This window comes from Brassica napus, chromosome A6, assembly GCF_020379485.1.
Source record: "Brassica napus cultivar Da-Ae chromosome A6, Da-Ae, whole genome shotgun sequence".
NCBI classification, from domain to species: Eukaryota; Viridiplantae; Streptophyta; class Magnoliopsida; order Brassicales; family Brassicaceae; genus Brassica; species Brassica napus.
The window spans coordinates 23790895-23816675 of NC_063439.1; the positions used below are offsets into that span (position 1 = coordinate 23790895).

The 25781-nt window shown below is 37.4% G+C and overlaps 5 protein-coding genes and 1 long non-coding RNA gene across 9 annotated transcripts; 3 read left to right on the forward strand and 3 right to left on the reverse strand.

The window, feature by feature from the left end:
• Window positions 1–83: 83 nt before the first annotated feature.
• LOC111198720 (60S ribosomal protein L5-2-like) lies at window positions 84–2207 on the reverse strand. Its single transcript, XM_022687808.2, has 9 exons — window positions 2117–2207; window positions 1839–1908; window positions 1676–1767; window positions 1459–1585; window positions 1289–1368; window positions 1068–1184; window positions 797–931; window positions 528–697; window positions 84–429 (listed from the first exon to the last, which is right to left on the reverse strand). Exons 1-9 carry the CDS (start codon window positions 2117–2119, stop codon window positions 312–314), a joined length of 912 nt encoding a protein of 303 aa, XP_022543529.2. The 5' UTR covers window positions 2120–2207; the 3' UTR covers window positions 84–311.
• A 2703-nt stretch (window positions 2208–4910) lies between these two features.
• LOC111198718 lies at window positions 4911–10485 on the forward strand. Its single transcript, XM_048735279.1, has 20 exons — window positions 4911–5556; window positions 5631–5833; window positions 5911–5988; window positions 6092–6226; window positions 6318–6439; window positions 6549–6713; window positions 6895–7000; window positions 7124–7229; window positions 7336–7446; window positions 7538–7701; window positions 7792–7909; window positions 8048–8272; window positions 8342–8532; window positions 8632–8799; window positions 8883–8988; window positions 9077–9214; window positions 9310–9468; window positions 9569–9775; window positions 9869–10135; window positions 10225–10485. Exons 1-20 carry the CDS (start codon window positions 5029–5031, stop codon window positions 10372–10374), a joined length of 3447 nt encoding a protein of 1148 aa, XP_048591236.1. The 5' UTR covers window positions 4911–5028; the 3' UTR covers window positions 10375–10485.
• Window positions 10486–11218: 733 nt separating this feature from the next.
• LOC106348980 lies at window positions 11219–13095 on the forward strand. Its single transcript, XM_013788833.3, has 4 exons — window positions 11219–11416; window positions 11603–12468; window positions 12561–12633; window positions 12707–13095. Exons 1-4 carry the CDS (start codon window positions 11327–11329, stop codon window positions 12866–12868), a joined length of 1191 nt encoding a protein of 396 aa, XP_013644287.3. The 5' UTR covers window positions 11219–11326; the 3' UTR covers window positions 12869–13095.
• Window positions 13068–15870, reverse strand: LOC111198719 (glucose-1-phosphate adenylyltransferase small subunit, chloroplastic). The gene is made up of 9 exons (XM_022687807.2): window positions 15424–15870; window positions 15004–15300; window positions 14436–14705; window positions 14160–14339; window positions 13979–14082; window positions 13785–13896; window positions 13611–13709; window positions 13394–13513; window positions 13068–13299 (listed from the first exon to the last, which is right to left on the reverse strand). The coding sequence occupies exons 1-9, from the start codon at window positions 15664–15666 to the stop codon at window positions 13183–13185; spliced, it is 1542 nt and encodes a 513-aa protein (XP_022543528.2). The 5' UTR covers window positions 15667–15870; the 3' UTR covers window positions 13068–13182.
• A 4227-nt stretch (window positions 15871–20097) lies between these two features.
• On the forward strand, window positions 20098–22071 carry LOC111199040. Of its 3 annotated transcripts, none has more exons than XR_007314474.1 (5): window positions 20098–20187; window positions 20253–20325; window positions 20495–20665; window positions 20746–20870; window positions 21171–22071. It is a non-coding gene; the product is annotated as an uncharacterized LOC111199040 (long non-coding RNA). The 3 variants fall into 3 exon arrangements; XR_007314473.1 differs by having other exon boundaries at window positions 21223–22071; XR_007314475.1 differs by having other exon boundaries at window positions 21121–21356.
• Window positions 20937–22006, reverse strand: LOC111198717 (heavy metal-associated isoprenylated plant protein 16-like). 2 transcript variants are annotated; one of them, XM_048735280.1, is made up of 4 exons: window positions 21874–22006; window positions 21702–21780; window positions 21474–21628; window positions 20937–21383 (listed from the first exon to the last, which is right to left on the reverse strand). In XM_048735280.1, the coding sequence occupies exons 1-4, from the start codon at window positions 21877–21879 to the stop codon at window positions 21165–21167; spliced, it is 459 nt and encodes a 152-aa protein (XP_048591237.1). In that variant the 5' UTR covers window positions 21880–22006; the 3' UTR covers window positions 20937–21164. The 2 variants fall into 2 exon arrangements, with proteins under 2 accessions (XP_048591237.1, XP_022543525.2); XM_022687804.2 differs by having other exon boundaries at window positions 20937–21628; window positions 21874–21993.
• Window positions 22072–25781: the final 3710 nt, after the last annotated feature.

Sequence of the window (25781 nt, forward strand, 5' to 3'; positions counted from 1 at the left end):
CGTGGTCTGTTACTTGCTTCCTCATCGTTGCTTTTCACGTTAATTTTCTCTATCAAGCCATCAAACGACAGTGTTTATTCATATGACAGAAACAAATCTCTTTATTGGAAATGTTTTAGACCAACCCCCACTGACATGGTTCTAAAGAAGGCCTAAGTTTTAACTGAATTCGATTGAAAACAAGGGGTGTTCAAACCTCCAGTCACTACATAATCCACCAAAAGACAAAACTTGGTTGACACTAGTATATAAATATAAAAAAAACCATAGAGAAGATTATGGTAAAGAGATTATTGAAGAAGACACTATGTTTACTCGTCATCTTCGTCCTCATCACCGTCATCCCCACCAATAGCAGAGTTCAAAGCCTTCACTCGCTGGATCAGACTGGCCTTCCTCTCATCATAAGTCAGTTTCTTCGGGTTGTACCTGTTATCATCATCATCCAAAATCACATTTTCAGGCTTTACTGATAAAGCAAAAAACACCACACAATCCCTAGATTCCATTTGTGATGATTCTTTTACCTCTTGTGCTCCTTAGGAGCCTCTTTGTCAGACTTCTTGATTGATGGATCAGCCCTAATTGCTGCGTGTACATTCTTGTACATCTCTTCCATGCTTTCGGGTGCAAGATCCTTCTTCAAGTAGTTGCTGAAATGACTCTGGTATTTCTCTGGCTCATCCTCCATCAACAGCTGCACATCATAATTTATACATTTGGACATGGTTAAGGACATCTCACAAACAATGAAGAAATCAGCTGATTCACAAGAAATGATGTTAAGAAGAAATACCTTCATGTAACCAGCAACGTGACCACCGTAAATGTATTTCCGGTGAATTTCAGCATCAAGGTTTTTTCCTTCCTTGTTGAACCCAGCAAAACGCTTGTCACTGTGTGGGATGTCAAGTCCACCATCCAAAGCACCCTAGAACAGAAAACATAAACGCACACACTCATTTAATCATTCCTCCAACATAACAAAACAACTGATTCATTATCATATTTGTCTAATCTCCTCACAAGGTAAGCTGAATCTTTACATATAAGGTTTAGATGAGTACCTTGAGGGCACCAAACACACGGTTTCCGGTGGTGGTCATAACAAGTCCAACATCAAGAAGAGCACGGAATGGCCTTCTGGTGTCAGTCGGCTCAACAGAGTAGTCTTCTCCAGTGGCCTATACAAGTATAAAAGTAGGTTCATCAGTTAACTCTAATCCAAACAGGGGTGAAGAAGTAAGCACAAAACAATAGCTATCTATGCACTTAATATAAGTCGTACCTCAGCATTGCCCTCGTACTCAGCATCCATCTCAAGCATCTGAAGGACACGGCGAGCCAAAAGGAGACCGGTGCAATAAGCTGAAATAGTGTAACAAGAGATCCATAAGCATATTATAAAATTAATGAGAGACGATTATCAAGCAGCTTAGAAAGGGATCATTTCTTTACCTGCAGCATAGTTTGTAAGACCAGCTTTAAGGCCATAACGAGGAAGCTCATGCGCATAGGCAGATGCAAGAACAATGTCACCGGTGATAGTGGCAGACACTATTTGAGCAACGATGTCCTTGTTTGTCTATTATCACATGCAAAAGATCAAAAAACCTAAATTAGGACACAACAGAAAACATAATTGACATAGACAGAGAAGTCAAACAATACTTACAAATCTCACAACATAGCGATACTTGGGAGTGTTATACTTATTCTTGTCCTGATTGATCAGACGGATCCTTGCACGGTAATCAGTCTTTCCATCTAAGAAAGAGATAACAAATCAAGATAAACCAAATCTTGTTTCGCAAGTAAGGATCACAACAGAAACATACCACGCCTTCTCCTGAACTTGACTTGGTACCTCTTGAAGTACGCCTGCTTCTTCTGTGGTTTCACGAACACCTAAAAAAGTAATGCAGTAGAAAAAAAAATAAGGATCAATACAAGCAAATGTTGGCTCGCAGATTATGTATCCACATTAACTAGAGATGTGGACAAAACATCCATGAACTAGCTCGAAACCAACATTATGTGGAAATAACTACATTTTACTGGTACAATTCTAGCTGATACTCGAATACGGCTCGAAACTCGAAGAAGAAGAACTCACCATGGCTGGATGATCAGTGGCCGCCGAACAATCGTTACGAGGCTTGGCAAGAAGAGATTAATAGAGAGAAATCGATATAAAAATACTAAAACCCTAGGGTATATCCTGTGATGTAAATCGACGGCCACGATTCGATGCTGTTACTCGGTGAATATTAAAACTAACTGCACGGTAACGCAGATTTAATTTTGGGTCCAAATGTCTAACTCACTAAAAGCCCACATTTCCATCGGTAATAATAAGCCTATTGGCCTTGGCCCCTTGGGCATTATAATTATTAATGCATATATGGTAGAAGAATATCAAAATTAGTTGTCAACTATGTTGCATGTAAACTCGGTTGAAGGTACGTTTTACGTTTCAGAAACGTTTAAGAATCAGAAATTTTCGAAAACTCACGGAAACGCATTGGAAACTCGTTTCTTAAAAATCTCAGTTTGAAAACTTAGTAAAAACTTGTGTTTCTATTTTAGAAACTCGCGTTTCTGTTTTAGAAGCTAAGACTTTCCAATTAGTTATGATTTGTTGTTATGATTTTTATTTTAGTTAAATTATTTAATATTTAAGTACTGAATTTTTGTTATTTCGAATCTTTTTATATGATTTTGATGTTTATTAATGACTTATTTTTTTCGTATGATTAAATAAAATGGATATTTGTTTATTTGTATTCTAAGATATAGTAAACATAATAAAAATGAATGCAAATATTAATCAATTATATATATAATATATATATATATATTTATAGACGTTTCCAAAACGTCTACAAAGCATAAAAAATCAAAAATCACGTTTCGAAACGTTTCGTTTCAACGTATCCGTTTCCGTTTCCATGCAACCTAGATTGACAAAGACTCAAAATTATTGTTTATCTAGACATAATACATATTTATTTTTTGGTAAAATAAAAAACATATATCCGCTCTTTTTTTTCCAGCACGTGCTCTCTATTTTACATGTTTCACAAAAATGTTTAAAAAGTTAAATATTTTTAATTTTGTAGGTAAAGCCATTGCGATTTATTTTCTCATTTATCTTTATGCTATGTAAGACCAAAGTAGTAAATTAGTAATAAATAAAATAATTTTTTAACTCAAAATAAGTTTATAGACGAATTATCAAACAAAAGTAGGATATAAAATCTAAAAAAATACGACAAACTTATAACCAAGTGGTTAGATATGAATTTCATACACTATCATCAAACCTGAAAACTACCTATGGTATTTATATTAGATTACATCTTCTATATTTCTATTGTGATATTTGACTTTACGTTTAAATATAAAAAATTAATAATTTAGTATCATGATTTGTTTTTTATTTTATATATTATATATTTTCGTAATCAAACTAAAACAAAACTAGAATCTAACTCGATTAAACTGAAAGAAAATAAAAAAAAATATAACTAAACTAAACCGAACACAAACCAAACTTAACACAAATCAAATCAAACATAACACAAACCAAATTAATTTCGGTTGACTTTAAGCAAATTTTTTAAATCCAAACAAACCAAGCCGAACGTGAATTTAAATTGAAATGTTCACTACTAGTTTTTTTCAAATCCTACTATTTATTAATTTGCTTAAGTGTCAGCAATATGTGAAGTTTACGAAAAATTGTTATAATTTGATTGGTTAGTGTTTTTTTTTTATTTCAACCAAATCTAAAAGCAGCAATCCTAGAACAATTAATATTAGTTCCCAAACAATCCATATAATATTACACATATTCTTGCAATTATGAAAATTTTATATAATGATTCATCATTTTTTTTTTATTAATCATTTTTTGTAAACTATATAAAGTATATTTTAAAAGTAATTGTTAAAAGCCAATATAATATTTCTATTACAAATCATCGCTTAAATAGTTTGATTTTTCTATATAAGTCATAATATACATATATAAAACATTATAGTAAAATTTAATGCATTAATTTTTTTTTAATACTTTTGGCTGTATAGTAATATTTATAGTTATTAATCAAAAGTCCACTTTTTGGTACAATTTGTTATAAATTAAAAATATCAATAACGTGTACCTTTTTTTGGACAAATTCAATAATGTATACCTTATTAACTTATTTTCTTAGAAAGAAACAAAACATATATAACTAACTCTTAAAGTAACCAAATTGTTAAAGTAGTCATTTATATTTTACAAAACAACATAGGTACCCCCACTAAAAGAAGTTAATTAATTTGTAGAAATAGAATGATTATTTCACACTATTTAAATATAGATGCACTATTAATTCTTCACATTTGGTTACAGTTAAGATATTTCAATTTTTGGTTCTAAAAATTTATGAAATGTTCAAGTATTTACAAGGTTTGGTTCGATTTCAGTTAAATTATTTTATTTTATTTTTTTGTAGGATTTGAGTTAGGGCAAATCTCCAAAATAGCACATTTCTAAGTTTATATCACAAAAATAGCACTCAAAAACTAAAATGACCAAAATAGCATTTTATCTTTTGAAAAATTTAAATTTTTTTATTTTTAAAAATTTGAAATCTTATCCCCAAAACCTCACTTCTCAACTCTAAACCCTAAAACCTAAACTCTAAATCCTAAACCCTAAATTGTAAACCCTAAACCCCACCCCTTGAATGCTATTTTTGTGACTTTTGGCCTTAAGTGCTAGTTTGGGAATAAAAACTTGGTTTAGTGTTATTTTGGTATTTTTCTATTTGAGTTATCCTTAATGACAAACAACGAAGAATAAATAAATAAATAAATAAATTGGCAACTCTCCCCACTCGTCTCCTTCAACTACACGAAAAGGAGAGGTCAAAACTAGCCGTTGGCATTATTTCTCTAATCGAAACAGCCGCTCCTTCCCTAATCCTCTTCATCTTTCCTCTTTCTCCACTCTCACTCACCTCCAACTTTTTGCTCATGGCGACCTGCATCAGAAAACTATCACCCAATCCCGAACCCCACCTCCAAACTCCCCGCGCCAGATCTCCTCTCTCCGAGAATCTCTCTCCATCCACCACCACCTTCCCGCGATCTCCTCTCTCCTTCATCTCTCCTCACACCTTATCTCCCTTGAAGCTGAGCTCCCCTAAGCTCGTAACCCCCGCTTCTCTTCGCACTGATGATGACGACGACGAGGATGAGGACATGAGTATCTCATCGGGTTCTGACGCCTTAGGAGGAGTTAACGAATTGCTCTCCGATTACGATCTCGATGATGACGAGGTTGTGAGGCGTTATTACGACGAAGAAGAAGTGTTTGGGCCAACAAAGCCCACCTCGAAATTGAACAGAGGAGTGTTGAATGATATGAATCTGAGAATCGAAGTTCCGTTTGCTAACGGAAGAGTCACAGACGGCGAATCAAGACTACGGAGATTCGCCTTGGCGAATTCGACTCCGGGGAGCTATCTCCGTGATGAGAGGCCGCGTACTCTGAGCTCCAAGGTACACATTCGATCTCGCTGAAGGTTTTGAATTGAGTAATTTTGCTAAATTTGGGAACAAAAATGTTGTATTAGGGTTCGGTGTATTGGGAGAGTAATGAAGATATCGGGACCCCAAGTGCACCACCTATAATGGATATTGGAGAAGATGATAACATCGTGGAGTTGGAGAAAGAGATTGAGCAGATTGAAGATGAGATTTGCAGAGAAGCAGGTGTTGACATTGGAGGCTTAGCTGGTGATACTGTTTCTCATTTGTATCCTGAATTTAGTGAAAGGTATGCATCGAGCTTTCTATTTTTGTTCTGCGGAGAAGTCTTGATGGGTTAGTAAATGTAATCATGGTTTGGTGTAGTGTGAGGGAGACTCAAACTGAGGAAGCTGCGCAAATCGAGGACATCAGCTCTGATGAATTGAATTGCCATAGTATCAGGTTAACTACTTTATTTCACAACTTAGAATGAAAGAGAGAAATGAGGAATTGTTGGGTTTTATTGTGGCTGCTTAGCTTACATAATGTTTGTTATCAATGGCAGTGGTCAGTATGCTTGGCAAAGTCTTCTGGCATATGATGCTTGCGTAAGACTATGCTTGTATGCATGGTCAAGGGGTTCTTCTGAGGCACCTGAGTTTCTGCGTGATGAATGTCGTCTTCTCCGTGGTGCATTTGGGTAAGACTTGTGTGTCTTTATGGTTTTCAAGGCATTACTTATTTGTTGTATATTGAGTTATTTAATCACTCTTTTGTATGTGTTGTTATAGGTTGCATAAGTTTCTCTTGCAACCTCGGGGTGTTCGATCAACCGAAGAAAGCAAAAATGTGAAAGTAGAGCAAAAGACACCTTTGAAGTCTAAGAACGTGGTCAGAAAGTTGAGAGTGGAAGGTAAAACTATTCTTCTTCTTCTGATGAGCTAAAACTTGAATACAAAAATAAGTTTGTGGATGCCTGATATGAATCAGATATTAATATACCTCTTAAATTTTGTTTATAGTGAGGAGACTTCGATTGATACCACAACGCAAACTTAGAGGCATAGATTCGCTGCGGAGTTTAATGAGCACCCCAATGGGGGCAGAGTATTGCCGCCAAGTTTCATCACTTGTGAAGACTGGGATGAGTTCTATCAAGACGGCTACCCTTTCAGCAGTTTCAGAAGGTTTCCTTTTCTTACATGAAAAACTAAACATTTATTAAACCATTTGAATGATATTTGGTTGTTAACTTAACTTGTCTCGGCCGATTGATTTGCGTCTGATATTGGCCAAACTTCTTACTAAATGGAAGATGATACCTCTATTGATATGTGATGACATGACTTAATCTTTGTGTTTCTGCAGAACAATTCTCCTGCTACCTTCAGATGAAGAGCACAGCAGAAGGAGATCAAGTCGAACAAGGATCTTCCGTTTGTTTGCAATCAGGAACTGGAAGTTACCATGTCTTGTAAGCTATTCTCTTTCTCTTGAAATCACTTGTAACTTTGCAAGCTGTTTGAATAAATGAAAGCTACAGAATTTAGTTTCATAGTTTTCCGTGTGAATGCTTTACTCACAAGTCCTCCTTCAGCTTTCCCGAGCCTGAAGGCGACGCTCTTCTGATAGAAGTTCATGATAAGAAAAAATCAGTTCAAGGAAAAGTAACAATTCCAATGGCATCCTTAACTGATAATCCGGTAAATATGCCTTCCGTGCGATAAATATCTTCCATTTTGCTTTGAGAATATGTTATAGTATTTTCGAATATTTAAATATACTGAAGAAAACTCTACATTTGTTCAGAATGAAAATGTAAGATGGTGGCCAATATACCATGGTGAACAAGACTGTGTAGGCAAGATCCAGCTCTTCCTTGGTAGCACGACCTCATCCGATGAAGACTGTCACATAAAGGTATGGTCTTTCTCCAAAAATTCTCAGATTATCTATGTTTTGTTCTGTGAGATAATGCCCTCACTAATGTTTTGCATTTTTTCTGTTATAGAGTGCTCCTGTTGTTGAGACACTAGCATACGATTTGTTACTAGAAGCTGCCACACGTGCCCAAAGATTTCATGCTCAAAACTTAAGACTAAATGGGTCTTGGAAATGGTTGCTGAGTGAATTCGCAGAATATTATGGAGTTTCCGATTCATATACCAAGTTAAGGTAATCATAAATAATATATTTGGCTATACTGTCTTGTATCTATTTAGCTCAAAATCTACTAACTCAAATATACTTCACCATACATTGCAGATATCTCTCACATGTAATGAATGTGGCAACTCCTACTAAAACATGCTTACAACTTGTGCATGAGTTACTAGTGCCCATCCTAAGCGCTCGAAGTGACAAGAGCTTGACCAGGCAGGAGGTACTTCCCGTTTTCTTTTGCAAATCGAAAAGGCTGATGCTACTAGTTCTTGAAAATATCCGAGCTATCACGTTTTAGTTTGAAATCTGCTTAATGGAAAGTATCATGACTACATTGACGACTTTTCTGTTCTTGCAGAAAAGTATCTTAATGGATTGTGAAATAGAGATAGAAAAACTCTTGGCAAATGTTTTTGAGAACTACAAGTCATTAGATGAAAGCTGCCCTTCAGGGTTGGCACACATATCTGGTCCGGTGCAAGAATCAGCTTCAACAGCACTTGCTCCAGCTGTTCAGATTTTCTGCCTTCTTCATGATATATTGTCTCCCGAAGGACAAGAAATTTTGAAGAATTACCTTAAGGTAAGCTCATACGGACCTTAAGACTATGATGTTCACGATATTCTTGATCTAATGAAAAACCCGTTGCAGACAGCAGCAAAGAAGAGGTGCAGGAAGCACATGGCTGAGACCGATGAATATGTTTCCTCCAACTCTGAAGGTTTTCTTTTGGACTCGGTCACAATTTCTACAGCCTACCATAAAATGAAGAATCTCTGTCTAAACATAAGCAACGAAATAGAGGCTGACATAAAGATTACCAATGAACATGTACTCCCAAGGTAAATGATCATGTCATCTTGTTTTCATCTTGAGATTATCTCCGAGTCTTGATATTGATTTGGTCTTATTTTATCATATACCTTGTTATATCATTCAAGCTCAATCGACCTATCAAACATAGCCGCTGCCGTATACAGTACGCTGCTATGTAACCGGATCAGAGCATTTCTGTCAGCAGTACCACCATCTTGCCCACAGCCTCATGTCAATGAGCTTCTGATAGCAGTTTCCGATTTTGAAAGAAGCCTCGATTCATGGGGAATCAGGTTTGAAATTAGCTTCTTGGGATCAAAATATGATGGCACCAAACTCATTCATTCTCACTAACTATTTATTTTATTTTACTCAGTCCAGTACACGGTGGTATAGACTCTAGGGGATTATTCCATAACTACATAATGGTTTGGATACATGATATGGAACTCAGGCTACTTGACCGATGCAAAGCAGAGAAGGTAATATTTCTGATCATTTTGGGTTGTTCCGTAAGATAATAAAACCTATCATTTGACTGTAATAAGATATGATGGCTTGTTTTGACAGGTTCCCTGGTCTGGTGTAATAACAAACCACTCAACATCACCGTTTGCTGAGGACATGTATGAGAGAATAAAAGATTCTCTTATGGAGTATGAAGTGGTGATTAGTAGATGGCCACAATACACATTGATTTTGGAAAACGTGAGCTATAAAGTTATATATATGTTATAAGTTTGCAGCTTACTAAATGGTTACAAAGACTAACTTGGCTTCATTTTTTTTTCATGTACTCTTAGACTGCCTCAATCATAGAGAGAGCCATTGTTAAATCTCTTGAGAAACAATACAGTGAGATATTGACTCCTTTGAAAGACAGCATTCCAAAGCGACTGAATTTGCATGTTCAGAAGCTGACAAGAAGGCAGTCATCAGCTCTCTACTCTGTTCCGACTCAAGTAAGAGCCACCCTTTGAGCATGTTTGATATACGTTTTGTTACCTTTCTAAGGAATTGTTTTGAACCTCACTGTGCCACTCTACCCCTCGTTGAATGCAGCTGGGAACTTTTGTCAACACCATAAAGAGAATTCTTGATGTTCTACATCAGAGAGTCGAGGATATTTTGAGACAATGGGCTTCGTGTCTTCCTGTCGTTGAGGATAAGAAGTCACTCTTTGGGGAGCAGATGAACGTAATCACAGTTTTGCTCAGGACAAAATACAGAAACTACATGCAGGCTGCGGTTGATAAACTTGTCAGCAACGTAAGTTGTTTAAAGCCTCGCATGATCTGCCTTGCTTCGAATTTAAGCTTGTTTTTAACAATCTTTGTGTGCGTGTGTGGTTCGATGTTTCAGACGCAATCAAACAAAACCACAAGGCTGAAGAAAATCTTGGAGGAGATAAGAGAAAACGAGAGAGAAGTCGAAGTCCGCGAGCGTATGAGGATGTTATGCTCACAAATCACAGACTCGATCTCAAACATGCACGATGTCTTCACAAGTCAGATATTCGTGGCGTCATGCCGTCTTTTCTGGGATAGAATGGCGCAGGTGGTGTTGAAGTTTCTTGAGGGAAGAAAAGAGAATGAAGTAGGCTACAAAGGCTCTTACTATGCTCTTGGGGTAATAAACGAAAACTTCAAGCACTACACTGTATAATAGACAAATCTTTTTAGGTGTTGAGACTTGAGTTGTGATGAAAATGTGTGCAGATAGTGGAAGACACGTTCGCATCAGAGATGCAGAGGCTGCAAGGGAACTCGCTACAGGAGAAAGATATGGAGGCTCCTCGTTCGGTGATTGAGGCACGTTCGATTCTCTCTAGAGACACGACCAATCACTCTTCTTACTTCTATGTCTAGTCCAGTGTCCAATATATGTACACAGAATCTCATTCTTTTTCCATTCATTTGTTTTGATAATATCGTACATATATATATATAAAATCTATTCAACAAATCTTAAATGGTCAATAACGATTCTATTATTCATTTTGTTTCCAATAAAGAGCTGCATGCATATGCGCCTACAAGAAGAAAGTATTTCTTGTACCGTACATAACCAAGCGTATTGGGAGAGGAAAGATCTCAACTTCGTAGTCATTGCTCCTCACTTTAGGGTATCTTTGGCTGTAGCTTCTCAAACTATTATGAATCAAAAGGGAGAAAAATGAATCAGTTACATAGTGTGTCTGCGGAAAAAGAATTGTTGCGCAACATACCTTGCTATTGAAGTGACCTAACAGGATCCTCTGCGTCCAAGCTTTATCACGCTAGATATCTCATGAACCAGTGAGGCTTTTGTGTAGCCACGATGTAACCAGTTGTCAACACGAGGGTGAGTCCAGGTGCGAACTGCGAAGGCTATGGCAGCTGCAGTCCAGCTCAGTACTCTTCCTTCTTCTGGTTCTGGCTCTGGCTCTTGTAATTGCTCTGCACACCTTTCACTTAGATGAAAGACCACAGAGTCCTAGGTTTCCTTCAAAAGCCAAAGCAGATTGAGCCTGAAACTGTGCTCGTTTTGCCGTATCAGACCGTGGAGCTCTGGTTTTGGGAAAGCTTGATGTAAAGACAAACTTGTGTGAAACTTGTTTTTGATCTGAAAATATACTTTTACCAAATCTCCATTTGACCCTTATCGCATATTTTAAACGTAAGAAAAAGTTAATATTATTTATAGTATAGCCCCAAACGTTTTGCAAAACTGTAGTTAAAACCCCAAAAGTCTCGGGGAAGAGGATATTTCAAACTTCTCAGGCGAAGAGGAAGCAAGAGACTGATGAGAAAACTGTAGAAGAAGAAGAAGAAAATCAAGATGAGATCCAAGTCGTTTGCCGTTAGGTCTCGGCCGCATAGAGCTCCCCGCAACTGCCTCGATCCCTATCCATCCCCCGCTCCTATTCCGGTAACCCTAATTCTCCCTTCCTTTCGAATCGCAGTTAGAGGTTATAATCAAAAGCTTGGTAGCTTCGTTATAATCGCAACTCTTCCTTGTTGATCTCTCCCGCTAGCTCTTTTGTGAATTTGAGTGGTTGTAGAGCTTGAATCCAGAATCTTTTATGTGAATGTTAATTTGATTTATTTCTCACAGGGTGAAGCTAATGAAAGATTTGCCTCTGGAGTGAGCACCACACACTGTGTTAGTGGTGGTACTGAAAGAGTTCCAGACACTTTTGATGAAAGAGATGTGCCATCCAAGAAGCGTCATTGTCTTGGGACAAGTGAGACCACTATAGGAGGAGGAGGATCGAACTTGGAAGCTTGTATTGTATGTGACATTTCAGACGAGGGGGTATCTCGTTGTCCTGGGGCTGGCTGTATTCTCTGGTTTCATGGGGAGTGTTTGAATCCTGATGTGGGTAGTGGTGAGGATCTTGCAAAGACCTACTGCCCTTATTGCTGGTTCAGAGTTCTAATGATGAAAGACAAATCAGTGAGGGAGAAGGCCGTTGTGGCGGAAAAGGAAGTCTCCAAGTGTCTAAGTAAAGATCATTCAGTGGATGGAACCGACGTTGTGAGGGATCAAGAGTTGGGAGGAGAGAAGGATGTCTGTTCATCTGAAAAGGAACAGTTGCAAGTGGAGAAAGATTCTGATCGATCAAGAGAAGAGGAGATGCCGTTGACTGAAGAAACAGGTTATCAACACCAAGAGGATACAGAAAAGTTTCAAGATGCTGAGGAAGACAAGGATGATGAAGAAACAACAAAAGATCAAACTACAGGTGGTGCAGGGGGAAAGGGAGATGTTTCAGGGGAAGAGCAAGACCAGAGCCAACAGAATGAGAAGCCAAGAAGAAGAAGACGGCAGTTAATATTGAGTTGTAGTGAAATCTCATCGGATGAGTCAACAAACGAACGACATGGGGAAGGTGTAACTGAGCAGATAACAGGGGAGATGAAGAATCAACAGAGAAAACATAGCGCAACAACCCAAGTGGCCAAGTCAAAGACAGTGAGGTTGTTCCTTTTTTTCTTCATTTACGTGAACATGAAGAGTATCTCATCTCATATCCACATTAAATAACGAGAGTTACCTCATGGAATTTCAGGGACATGTCATCTTTGAAGACGGATCAGAGAAAGAGGCTATTTTGGACACCCGAAGAAGAGGAAATGCTCAAGGTATTATAATAAACACTAGCAGTGATACCTTTTCTTGAACTGTTGTTAATATGTGTTGGCTTGGCTCACTCAGGTGGGAGTGGAGAAGTTTTCAGCAGAAGCAAAGAAGAACATGCCATGGAGGAAAATTCTGGAAATGGGAGCGGAGGTTTTCCACGAAACACGTACTCCCGCTGATCTCAAGGACAAATGGAGAAACAGGATGGGCGTAAGATCAGCGAAAAAGGCAAACTAGACGAACGCATTGATCCTGGCATTGGTATCAATATACCCAACTATCAGTGTCTCATATAAGAGATAAAGTCAGGCTTAGTGAAGAGTTTAGCTGTCTGTACAAAAGTATTGACTTCGACTTATAGTCCTGTGTTCTTGAATGCCACTCTTTTTGGATAGACGAAGATCAACCTTTTTTGTATAACTGCTTGTATGCTAGATGCTGAAGAAAGTTATACTTATTTTAAATTAAGTAATTTCATAGGCGTTTACATCACGAAAGTCTGTCTTTGCTTGTTTATAGAAGAAATGAAAAAAGGGAGCATGTGTATGTGTTTAGATGAGAGTGCCGGTTGGGATTAAGGCGTCCTTGATAACGGTAACAATACCACTCTTTATGAAATATCCTTCGGTCTCTCTCGCTGCCTCTTGCACATTGTCGCTGTTTATGATCTGTGCACCAAAGTTCAGACCAAAACCTTTTTAAGACCAGAACAGGTGTAAACAAAGATATGTGTATAATGAGCTTGGAAAGTGTGTTCCTAACCTTGACATTGTCACCGATACGTGCGTTTTTGTCAATGATGGCTCTTTTGATGTGCGAGTTTTTCCCGATACCTATGGGTACACTCCCTTTCGCCGTTAGGAGGCTCTTCTCCGAAGCAGTCTAGGCAAAATACAATAACCACCATGATCAAAAAGGCTGATGTTATTCCAACAGTTTATCAAGTGGCTTGCAGTACAAATGGGGCTGCTGCATTTACCTCGTAGTAGTCAGCTCCCATTAGTAACGAATCTTCAATGATAGCTCCTTCTGATATGCAGGAACGGAGTCCAACCACGGAGTGATGTATTTTGCAGTTCTATATCCAAAGTTACAAAAGATTTTGGTGTGATGTTGTCGAGCATATCGAAGAGGAGCTATATTTGATTTTTACCTTGATAACGCAGCCCTCTCCGATGACGCTGTCTGTGACATCAGCATCGAGCATCTTAGACGGAGGTAAGTAACGTGGCTGTGTATAGATTGGGGCGGACCGATCATAGAAACTGCACCAAGAGTTCAGAAAAAGCTAAGATATCAATCATCCAGATACAATAGCGTATCCAAATGGTAATGTGGTTGATGTACCTAAAATCAGGAACCGGTTTTTTGGTGATTCCGAGATTTGCGTTATAGAATGCCTCTATAGTACCAATGTCTTCCCAATAGCCATCATAAAGGTAAGCTTGCACCTGCAAAACAATCAGAATAAAAACTAAATGTTATACACATGAACTCAAAGCTAACAAGTAGTAGACAAAGCACTTACCCTCAGTCCGAGGGAAGTGGCACCAGGAATGACTTCGCTTCCAAAGTCATTAGCTCCAGGAAACTTGTTCCGTAGTAGCTCCAGCATTACATCTTTGCTAACAACATAAATACCCATACTCGCAATGTAAGGCATCTCCTTGGCTCTCTTATCATCAAGACCCAGAATCGTTGTATCAACCTAATAAAAGCCAATGAAATCAAAAAGGTTTATCTACAAGGTGGTTTCAAGATAAAACAGAGAAATTAGCATAACATTTTTGTTTTCTTTTATAACCTTCATGGCCTTAAGTTGCTCCCCCTTTGGCTTTTCGGCAAATTCAACAATACGTCCTTCCTCATCAATCTTCATCAACCCAAAAGCAGTGGCTCGCTCCTCATCCATCGGTAACGCAGCCACGGTGATATCAGCATCAGTCTCCCTATGCGCTTGAATGAACTTCTCATAGTCCATTCGATACAAATGATCCCCAGCAAGAATCAGATACTCAAGAACATTATGCTCCTCAAACAACCACAAGTACTGCCTCACAGCATCAGCCGTCCCCTACACAACAAACCCACCACCAGATGTTGCATAAACACATTCAAAAAACTTCCACAAGGTGGTCCATCTATCTTATATATTACTTAGGATTCCTTCCAACTACCAACCTAAAACCAATTGGTGATAAGTAGAGTGGTCCATCTATCTTATATATTACTTAGGATCCCTTCCAACTACCGATGTGGGACACTTTGTGTCTAATACTATTTGCATTTTAATTTTGGGGACCTGAGGCGAATATTTCATCAGGCTTGGCCCAGGCCCGGCCCTGAGCACAAGATCATGGATTTGATATTACCTGGAACCAGTTGGGGTTCTCAGGACTCTGTTGAGCGGCGAGGACTTCAACGAAGCCTTCGTTCTTGTAACCTCCCATGTTAGTGGCGTAGGCTCGGGAGAGGTGGCGGTTAAGAGAGGCGGAGTTGAACTGCGTAAGGACGTAGATCTTGTTGATGTTGCTGTTGAGGCAGTTGCTGACGGGGATGTCGATGAGCCTGTAGTTAGCGCCGAGGGGAACGGCGGGTTTGGCTCTCTTTTTGGTGAGAGGGTAGAGACGCGTTCCAGCTCCACCTCCTAAGATGATCCCCAACACACTCTGCCAATAAAACCAAATCATTACTTCGAAACGACTCCGTATCAGTGTGCTTAATCGTTACTAAAGAGTTTAAGTGTTGTTTTGGTTACTTAAACAATGAGATCAGGAAGATGAAAAACTCACCCTGCTCGCATCAGGATCGAGGCAGGTCTGCGAATTCTGAGAATCGGAGACGGCCTTGGGGGACACGATCATCGGATTCCTCAGTCGGTTACGAGAAAGAAGGGATCCGCGGCGATGAGACACGGTGGCTCTGAGAGAAACAGAGGAGGAGGAGAAAGAAAGAGTCCTCGTGGGAACCGCCTCGCACGAAGCAGCAGCAGGTGGTGGTACCTTTAGAACTCCAGTTGCAGCTATAGACGCCATTGTAGTGTCTCTCTCTCTCTCTTTGGCTATGGGTTTTCTGAGAAATCAATAATTGAGATCAAATCTGGAAATGCTATAATAGCAGACTTTGGAGTGAGAGTCGGACTCTCCTGCTTTGTCTTGTTATTATGGGAAAGTGAAAAAAGATTTTTATACAATTTTATTTTATTAAGATTTCGGTTTTGGTTTGCGATGGGGTCTCGGGAACCGTTAGTTTTTCGGCTAATTTAAAAACTACGTTAATGGGCTTTACGTCTTTTCCTGGCGATTAAAGGAAGAAGCAATGGGTGCTTTCGGAATTTTCTGTTTGTTTGAATATCCAAAGTAAATTGTGTCATTTTCTTTTGTCGACAAATTGTGTCATATTAAATTCGTATGTAAATAGATTTTGATTTAGAAATACAATCCACATAATTTGGTTTTTATGTAGGGCAAATCTCCAAAATAGCACATTTCTAAGTTTATATCACAAAAATAGTACTCAAAAACTAAAATGATCAAAATAGCATTTTATCTTTTGAAAAATTTAAATTTTTTTACTTTTCAAAATTTGAAATCTTATCCCCAAAACCTCACTTCTCAACTCTAAATCCTAAAATCTAAACTCTAAACCCTAAACCCTAAACTCTAAACCCTAAACCCCACCCCTTGAGTGCTATTTCTGTGACTTTTCGCCTTGTGTGCTAGTTTGGGAACAAAAACTTGATTTAGTGCTATTTTGGTCATTTTCTCTTTTATGTATATCATAGACAATCAGAATTAACTATTTTCCACTATGATATAGTATATTTTTGAGAAAATAATTTCCTAATAAATTTTATGCAATGTATAAATATACAATGAAAAGTTCTACAGGAGCTTACTCAACATTGCGCTTTATCAGATATGGGTGTAACAAGAGGGAGGGGGATTTAATTTGTAAGAAGCTGGATCGGGTTCTAATTAATGATGTTGCTCTTCATGGTTTGGGGAGGGCGTATAGTGTTTTTGAACCAGGTGGATGCTCTGATCATCTCAGGTGCATGATACATTTTGATATTGAGGACAAGCAGAAGAAAAGGAAACCGTTTAAATTTACAAATGTGATAGCAACAATGGATGAATTCTTGCCGACAGTTGAAGAATACTGGAGAGGAACTGATCAACTCTTTCATTCAACCTCAGCCTTATACAGACTTGGGAAGAAGCTTAAAGGTCTTAAGCATGCGTTTGAGGTCTCTTAGTAAAGATAAACTGGGCCAGCTCCATAAGCAGACAAAGGAGGCGCTATCACTTCTATGTGATAGACAAGGAGAAACCTTAATGAATCCGAGCTCAGATGCTATGAGGAGGGAATGTGAAGCATTGGAGAGATGGCAGAAACTTGCTGATATAGAAGAAGAGGTCTTTAAGCAGAAGTCAAAAATGCACTGGCTGGAGGTTGGTGACAGGAATAATAAGTTCTTTCATAATGTAGCAAAAATTAGAGAGGTGATGAATGCCATCAGAGAAGTAGTCTGTCCTGATGGTAGTATAGCTACAACGGAGGAAGATATCAAAAAAGAAGCCAAGAGGTTCTTTTCAGAATTACTCACTCATAGGCCGCTGGATTATGAAATACCTAGTGTGGAGAGCCTACAAGATCTTCTTCAGTTTCGTTGCAGTGAAGAGGATTGTGATAATTTAATCAGAGACGTTTCAGCAGAAGAAGTGAAGGAGGTGATATTCAAAATGCCATCAAATAAATCGCCGGGACCTGATGGTTACACAGTTGAGTTTTTCAAAGCAGCTTGGCAAATAATTGGGAATGATGTGGTTGTAGCAGTTCAATCATTCTTCATCAAAGGCTTTCTTCCTAAAGGTATCAATTCTACTATCCTGGCTCTGATACCTAAGAAAGATATAGCTAAGGAAATGAAGGGTTATCGGCCAATTTCTTGCTGTAATGTGTTGTATAAGGTCATATCTAAGCTTCTAGCCAACCGTCTTAAAGATATAATGCCTACTTTCATCTCATCTAATCAGTCAGCATTCGTTAAGGACCGGTTGTTGATGGAGAATCTGTTATTAGCTACTGAATTAGTAAAAGATTATCACAAGAGTGAGATCTCTCCAAGGTGTGCTATGAAGATCGATATATCTAAGGCTTTCGATTCGGTGCAGTGGCCTTTTCTCTTAGCAACACTTGAAGCTTTGGGGTTTCCAGCTAAATACATTCACTGGATCAATCTATGTGTTTCGACAGCTTCATTCTCTGTTCAAGTTAACGGAGAACTAGCTGGTTATTTCAATAGCGCCAGAGGCTTGCGACAGGGTTGTGCTCTATCTCCATCGCTATTTGTTATCTGCATGAATGTTCTCTCCAAGTTGTTAGATAAAGCGGCTGCTGATAGACTAGTGGGATATCATCCGAGATGTAGAAATGCTCTTCTCACTCACTTATGCTTCGCAGATGATATAATGGTTTTCACGAATGGGCAGAAGAGATCTGTTGAAGGGGTTCTCAAGGTATTTGAGAAGTTTGAGAAGCTCTCTGGATTGAAAATCAGCTTGGAAAAATCGACATTGTATATGGCTGGGATTTCTGAAGATAATCGGAAGGCTATACTTGAGAACTTTCCGTTTGAAGCAGGCCAGCTTCCAGTTCGTTACCTTGGTTTACCTTTGCTCACTAAGAAAATGACAGTAGCAGATTACTTGCCGCTGATGGAGAAGGTTAGGACAAGAATGTGCAATTGGAATGGGAGGTTTTTATCGTATGCGGGGAGACTGCAGTTAATTAAATCTGTCATCATGAGTTTGACAAACTTCTGGCTCTCAGCTTTTAGGCTTCCTCGACAATGTCTAAGTGGGATAGAGAAACTTTGTGCTGGATTCTTGTGGTCGGGGCCTGAGTTAAATATGAAGAAATCAAAAGTGGGATGGGCAGAAGTTTGTAAAAAGAAAGAAGAAGGTGGGCTGGGGCTGAGAGTCTTAACAGAGGTGAATGAGGTTTCTTGTCTCAAACTAGTTTGGAGACTTCTTTCTGGTCAGAATTCATTATGGGTGAAATGGGTTCAGCAGTATCTGATCCGGAAAAGGTCTTTCTGGTCTATTAAGAAAACCACCACAGTTGGCTCTTGGATGTGGAAGAAAATCCTTAAGACTAGAGATTCTGCCAGAAGGTTTCATCGAATGGAAGTTAAAAATGGTGAGGATACTTCTTTCTGGTATGATCATTGGTGCAATATGGGGCGTCTGAAGGATTTGCTGGGAGCAAGAGGGTTTATGGATTTGGGCATTCCTGAAAATTCAACAGTGGCTGAAGCTATACAGAAACATAGAAGAAGAAGACATCGTGTAGTGATTCTGAATAGAGTTGAGGAAGAGATAGAAAAGATAAAATCTGCAAATAATGGTGCAAAGGACATTGCGGTTTGGAGAAGTAAAGCAGAGATCTACAAAACTATGTTCTCCTCCAAAAATACTTGGCTGTTGATCCGCAAAGAATACGTTTTGCAAAGATGGAGTAAATATATATGGTTCAAGCACGCCACGCCGAAATACTCGTTTCATATGTGGATTGCGACACTGGACAGATTGTCGACATGTGATAGGATGTTGAGATGGAACCCTGCTATAGATCCAACTTGTGTATTGTGCAAACAGGAAGTGGAGACAAGAAATCATCTGTTCTTTTCTTGTGCTTACTTGAGCCAAATATGGAGAATGCTCATGCGAGGTTTGCTTCGTTTGGTATATACCGAGAGATGGGATGATATTGTTGAGCTTATGCTTGTACAAGGTCAGGATCGGGTGAGGTTCTTCTTGATAAGGTATACTTTTCAAGCAGCAGCTCATTCGACATGGAGAGAGAGGAACTGCAGACGGCATGGAGGGAAGCAGCTTCCTCATGTTTTGCTGGCTAAAATCATTGATAAAAATGTGAGGAACAGACTGTTCACAATTCGGCGCCAAGGAGATCAAAAGATGGAGAAAGGGATGCGAATGTGGTTTGGTACAAGATAACAAGTTTAAGCAATAGTTGTTGATTATTTGCCTTTCAGCCTTTTGATGCATCTCATGTAAAAACGTTTTTTGGATGAATAAAATTTAACATTTATTCAAAAAAAAAAAAAAAAGGAAAAGTTCTACATAAATCATAGGTAATTAGGTATAAATAGTTTTCTACAACATTTGAAATCACACGGTTTTATCACATATATTTATTTATAAATATGATTTCATTATTCATTTTAATAGATTTCGAATAATTTAGGTTAAATTCAAAATTTTAAAGTTGAGAAAACTAATAAATTTATAAATATCATTTAAAAGTTTATTGCGATCAGTAATGATTATTATAGCATGTTGATACGGATCGTTAAAAAGTAGTAACAGGCCTTATGAAGCCCCTGGGCCAAATTAGGTCGGGTCCTAAACCCACCCGCTAATCAGTTGGAGAGCAACGATTGAGCACAAAGCCTAGCCTTGAATTTCTGCATCTTTGCTTCTTCTCCCCTAAACTTGATCAAAAAAAAAGGGGAAAATGAAGCTCGTCAGGTAAATTTTCTTTCTCCTACATTGAAATCCATTCCATTCTCGAACTGATTTATTCCCTTGGTCAGGTTCTTGATTAAGTTGAATAACGATCGAGCTCAAGAACGGTACCCCGTCGTGTCGTCCCTGGCACTATCACTGGTACGTTACGCTCTTAGCTCTCTCTTGTCTCTATCGATTACTTGATTTCTAGGTCTTGATACTGGAGAATCTATTCACTTTTTGGTTGAGTTCTTAGTTCCTAGTCATGTGTAAGTTTCAGAGCTTAAGAGATTCCCTAAAAGTATGTTGCTTTTGACGTTGCCTGAAGGTGTTGATGTGAGCATGAACACGCACTTTAAGATTGTGGAACTGACTCTCAAGGGGAAGAACCCTGTCACTTCTCGATCATCTAAGCTAGAGTGGGGGAACAATATCCGCTACTACATTCTCCTCGATTGTTTGAACCTTGTGAGTTTACTTGTAGAGAACACTCCTAGGGGTAAGAACTATACTCATCAGCTTTGGTCATCTTCTTGTTCATTCGTTGATTCCTGTTTTTTTGCTTTTGGACTTTACCAGGGAAGGCTATTGGGCGTTGCAGAGGACGTGGTCGTGACAAAAGAGGTCGTTAGATTTCTTTTGACAAAAAAAAAAATAGCCTTTGTTTGGCTACTACTACTATCTCCACTTGGACAAAAGTTAAGGTCAGTGAGTTAGTTTTGTAGAAGAACCGGAACCATTGCGATTTTATGAATATGAGCATGTACCAATTTATGCAAGGAAGGAAACAGATTGTAGGCCAAATGATATGATTGGGCGCATACAAATATTTAATAGGCAATGCATAAAGAGAGTAGTATCATGTAGAGATAGCACAAGTTAATTTGGACTTTAGAGCTTTATTCATGTGACTGAACATAATTGATTCTTTTGGTCTTGACATTTGGTCACCAGCTGTGATCTCTTCTCCATTAATCTTCCTCCGTGCAAACCCCATTTCACAGGATTGTGCAACCGGGTTCCTGATTGTAAACTGGTTCCCCTATGTAACTGTAGGGGTTGCACGGGTAGGGAAATGCGGAAGGCACGCCGTATCCTTGAGGAGATGGATAACAGGGAGGAGGAGGAGGAGGAGGACATGGATTGCATGGCGGCGGAGGACATGGTTTACATGGCGGTGGACATGGTTTACAGGGCGCGGGCTTCTTCTCCTCTTCCTTCTTCTTGTCTCCATCTTTCTTATCGCCTTCCTTTTTGTCACCATCTTTCTTATCGCCATCCTTTTTGTCCCCATCCTTCTTCTCTTCTGGCTTCTTTGGAGGTTCGACTTTGCTCACGCTTACAAGCTCTGCAAAGGCTACCTTCTTTCTGAGCCTTTTGGTGAGGCCGATCATGTCAACTTCAGTACCAGTCACCTCTATCTGGTTCCGGTGATCGCCTTTTATCTCCACGGCTGAGACACCTATCATAACACAAAAAGGTTAAATCCAACATAGGTGTTTGGTTACCTTTTTTTGGTGAGAAGGTCTTCTTACCCTTGAACTGAACTGCTTTTGTCATAGCTTTTGCTCGGGTCTTGTCATCAGTCATAGTCACTCTAAACAGGATCTTTTGCTGCGTGTGATAATGATAAATCTTATAACGTCAATCAAAGAAGCCATATAAACCCTTACACCATATTACTTGTTGTTGAGTACATATACTTACCTTCATCTTCTTGTTTGCTTAAGAGGATTGACTACAAGTCTTGAGTTCTGGGTCTCTTGTAGAATACTACAAGTCTGAAGAAATGTCTTTCCTAATGGTGTATTGTCTTCTGATATATGAGTGAGTTGTTGACGATCGTTAGGATTTCGTTTTCAATTCGTTGTTAACAAAATTATATAAAAACCAGCTAGTTGCTTATTAGTACAAGCTTATCAACTATTCTTTGGTTAAAATACTATATTATCATACATATTTTAGAAATGCCCTAGAAAGTTCTTATAACTCTTACCTACACATTCCAAATTATCTTTAGTGAAGAATATTTAGTTTTTTTTTTTTGGAAACTTTAACAGGTTATAAGTTTGATAAAACACATGGCAAAGATGTATCAATTGAGAAAATCAAGAAAAAAAACTATTCTGTAAAGATAGAAAGCATTATCTTCTGTGCCCAAATATATGAAATAAATTGTCTTTTTTAACACTTATGAAATAAATTGTCTATTTGAGTAAGTGTACTGTAGAAAAAAACTGTGGGGTTTTGCTTCTTGTTGCTCAGAACTTGTAAGCAGGGGTGGATTCAAAAATTTATTTAGAATGGGGCACAAATTACATTTATTATAATTAATAGAACAATTTATTCAAAAATATAATATAATCATATAAAAGCTCAAAATTAAACTTTAAGCTTACAATCAACTAAAAACATAGGAAACCACCCATGTATAATGAAAAACTTATATTATACTATAGATATTGGTTTCCAATGAATATTGATATTGTTTCTTAAAAGTATTGTGTCATAAGTACCTAATAAAAACAACTAAAATAGTATTTTAAAATATGATAAACAATGAAAAGAAGTGAATAGTTTAATTGAAATCAAATATATGATAAATTATCAAAAATGATTGATAATCTTACTTAGAAAATATTCTAAAGAAGTAATTTTGATGGACTCACAAATTAATGTCCAATTTTTATATGATTGATACAACACCATGCTCAGTCTACAAAGCTTTGTGCTACTTAGTAAAAATAAGAACACTTTTTTTGTGCGCAGATTTTTTTTTTTCAAAAGAGAATAAACATATGGCTTGTAAGTTGTAACATTCAACAAGGAAATATTAGGGTTTTTAATATTTTGATTAATAATTATATGAGCTGAATACTTAAGTTATTAAGTTATTGTATATTTAGGATCGGGTTAAATATGTTATATCGTCTTAATTCTAGTTAGGCTGGAACGTTGATAAAAAAAAATGTTAGGCTGGAACAAACTTATTTTATTTGTAATTAGATTGAAATAGTTTTGTTTTGTTTTTGATTGGGTGGGTGGGGCATTTTTGTTTTTTTTTTTTTCTTCTCTTTAACTTTTTTTTTTTTCCTCAATAAATATTTGATTAACGGGCCTGAAAGCCCACAATACAACATACATAAGCCCAATAAAACGGACCAAAATACAACAAAAATCTGGGCCTAAGGCCCAACTACGAAAACCCTAGGAGACAAATGAGGTTCCGCTGCCGCGCGGACAAACGCTGCGGCTCCGACTTCACCCTCGCTTCGAAATACCACCGGGTAACCAACCGTCGATTCATCCGGATCCACCGGAGCTCACTTACTCCACACCATCACCACCGCAAACGTCTTCAACTCAAGTGAACCCAATATCGGAGAGCTTCAATCAACTGTTCGAGATCTCATCCGTCATCATTCATCACAAGCACCGAAAGGAAAGTTTCATGCGAACCATCACCGTTAACCATGGTTGAGCTTCGATCGTCCTCCGACGAGATCTCCGCCAACCCTAACCAAACCAAAAGCATAAAACAAAAAGGAAAGAGAAAACCAAACCCTAAAACGGAACTAGGGAACCAAAAGTCGGCGAGGCAAAGCAAGGAACGCCTTCACTCCCGAGATTTAGACCGACGACGGCAGAGCTGACGAAGCCTCCACCTCTCAGGGACAGGAACCAGCGTCAACAGAGCTGGAGGAACTTCCGCCTCCCGGAGACAAAACCAAGTAGCCGAACAAGGAGCTTCACCGCGCTTTCCTCAACACGACTGCGCCTTTACGCCAGAGACAGATCCGCCATGGACGGCCTTGTTCCAGAGCTCAGGCAAGGCAGAGGAAAGAAGGGACGAGAGCGAAACAAAAATCAAAAGCTTTAAAGGTAGTTTGGAGGGCTCCAGTAATAGCACGCACGTTTACGCGCCGACCGCTTATCAGACCCGGTTATAGATCTACTTTTTCTTCTCTTTAACTTACTAGAAACAATTTTCTTTTTACCATTAAAAAAAGCAAAAAAAAAAGAAAAAAAAAGTGGGGCATCTGCCAGACCCACTCCTTTCTTCCGTCCGCCCCTGCTTGCAAGTCTACGTTTCCATATATATTAATAACAAAATAAATGAAAAACGACAAGAAAATGATTACAGTAAGCTATTATTGGATGATTGTCTTGCATTGCGTAAGCTCTCAACCTTAGAACCAACTTTCTGACTTTTAAAGTTTTCCAAATTTCGATTATACAATATCGACATGCCATATAACAAGTGACCTAGTTTAAATTGTCGCCATGTGATCGTTGCATATGGAAAATAGAAGAAAGACTAGGATAAGACCCGCGCCTTGCGCGGGATTAAATTATTATTTTTATTATATTTTGGAGAATGAAACAATAGTTTGGGTTCATTTGGATTACGGGTGTTCAATCCGGATATCGGGTTGGTTTCGGTTCGGTTCGGTTTTTTTCGGTATTTGGTTAGTAAAATATAACTACTATTCTAAATCCATATTTACTTTGACTTTAGTCTTTCACATACTTTTGAAAGATTTCAACTGGACGACTAAATTGATCTGCCAATCTTGTTGTTTTAAATCATTAGTGTTTATATATATATATATATTATTTAGTTTGAATATTTATTAAATAAAAATTCATATGCGTTATATTTTATGATCATTTGTAACTTATTATAACAAAAAAATAATCTATTGATCACAAAATTTTCAGAGTGGGAATATTCAAATTTCTAATAATATATAAACGTTTTGAAAAAATTCAAATATAACATATAAGAAAAAATATAAATGTTTTTATTATATATTTAATGTGATTTTTTAATATCTTTCAATAATATAAAATTAAAAAAAAAGAACTAAGATACCAAAATTGTTATCAAATATTTATTATTCATAATAATTAATTTTCATATATACGTTAATCATATTAGGTAATTTCGTAGCTTCTAATTAAGGAAAGTGCAAAAAAAATTTTGGTAGATTATTTATCAATTCGATAGTTAGTTTAATAAAAAATATAATGTAAGTCAAGATGGACCAACCTATTTTTCTAAGAATAGTATATTTTATATAGTCATTTATTAAATGAGAATTTATAATCATACAGTTCTATGATCATTCATATCATTTTATAACTGAATATTTAAATCATCGATAACAAAATTTTCAATGTGAAATCTTTAATAAGTTTATAATTTATAAATGTTTTTGAAAATTCATTGAAAGTTTTAATATTAAAATATTTATGTAATCTTATGGTATATAGTATAATCTATATATATATATAAATATATATGTTTTATTATTAAATGATATTTTTTACTCATATGGTTTTAAAATAATGTGTATCTTCTTATAATATTAAATAAAAGTTCATATTAATACAATTTTATGATCATTTGTAACTTATTATGACAAAAAAAAAATCTATTGATCACAAAATTTTCAGAGTGGGGATCTTCAAATTTCTAATAATTTATAGACGTTTTGAAAAATTCAAAATATAACATATAAAAAAAATTATAAATGTTTTTATTATATATTTAATGTCATTTTTAAATATATTTTAATAATATAAAATTAAAAAAGAACTAAGATACAAAA

What these genes read in the sequence shown, in the direction of transcription:
- LOC111198717 (XM_022687804.2), bottom strand. An exon ending in AAAAGCAGTTCAGTTCAAGG is followed by an intron (nt 21,629 to 21,701) that starts GTAAGAAGACCT and finishes GTGTTATGATAG; the next exon opens with GTGTCTCAGCCGTGGAGATA.
- LOC111198719 (XM_022687807.2), bottom strand. Translation starts at nt 15,666, where the DNA reads ATGGCGTCTATAGCTGCAACTGGAGTTCTAAAGGTACCACCACCTGCT. An exon ending in AGAACCCCAACTGGTTCCAG is followed by an intron (nt 14,706 to 15,003) that starts GTAATATCAAAT and finishes TTTGTTGTGTAG; the next exon opens with GGGACGGCTGATGCTGTGAG. An exon ending in TGGGAGCTGACTACTACGAG is followed by an intron (nt 13,514 to 13,610) that starts GTAAATGCAGCA and finishes TATTTTGCCTAG; the next exon opens with ACTGCTTCGGAGAAGAGCCT.
- LOC106348980 (XM_013788833.3), top strand. Translation starts at nt 11,327, where the DNA reads ATGAGATCCAAGTCGTTTGCCGTTAGGTCTCGGCCGCATAGAGCTCCC. An exon ending in CATCCCCCGCTCCTATTCCG is followed by an intron (nt 11,417 to 11,602) that starts GTAACCCTAATT and finishes TATTTCTCACAG; the next exon opens with GGTGAAGCTAATGAAAGATT. An exon ending in AAGAAGAGGAAATGCTCAAG is followed by an intron (nt 12,634 to 12,706) that starts GTATTATAATAA and finishes TGGCTCACTCAG; the next exon opens with GTGGGAGTGGAGAAGTTTTC.
- LOC111198720 (XM_022687808.2), bottom strand. An exon ending in CAAGTTCAGGAGAAGGCGTG is followed by an intron (nt 1,768 to 1,838) that starts GTATGTTTCTGT and finishes TCTCTTTCTTAG; the next exon opens with ATGGAAAGACTGATTACCGT. An exon ending in ACGTTGCTGGTTACATGAAG is followed by an intron (nt 698 to 796) that starts GTATTTCTTCTT and finishes TATGATGTGCAG; the next exon opens with CTGTTGATGGAGGATGAGCC.
- LOC111198718 (XM_048735279.1), top strand. Translation starts at nt 5,029, where the DNA reads ATGGCGACCTGCATCAGAAAACTATCACCCAATCCCGAACCCCACCTC. An exon ending in ACTGGAAGTTACCATGTCTT is followed by an intron (nt 7,001 to 7,123) that starts GTAAGCTATTCT and finishes GTCCTCCTTCAG; the next exon opens with CTTTCCCGAGCCTGAAGGCG. An exon ending in TTTTGAAGAATTACCTTAAG is followed by an intron (nt 8,273 to 8,341) that starts GTAAGCTCATAC and finishes AACCCGTTGCAG; the next exon opens with ACAGCAGCAAAGAAGAGGTG.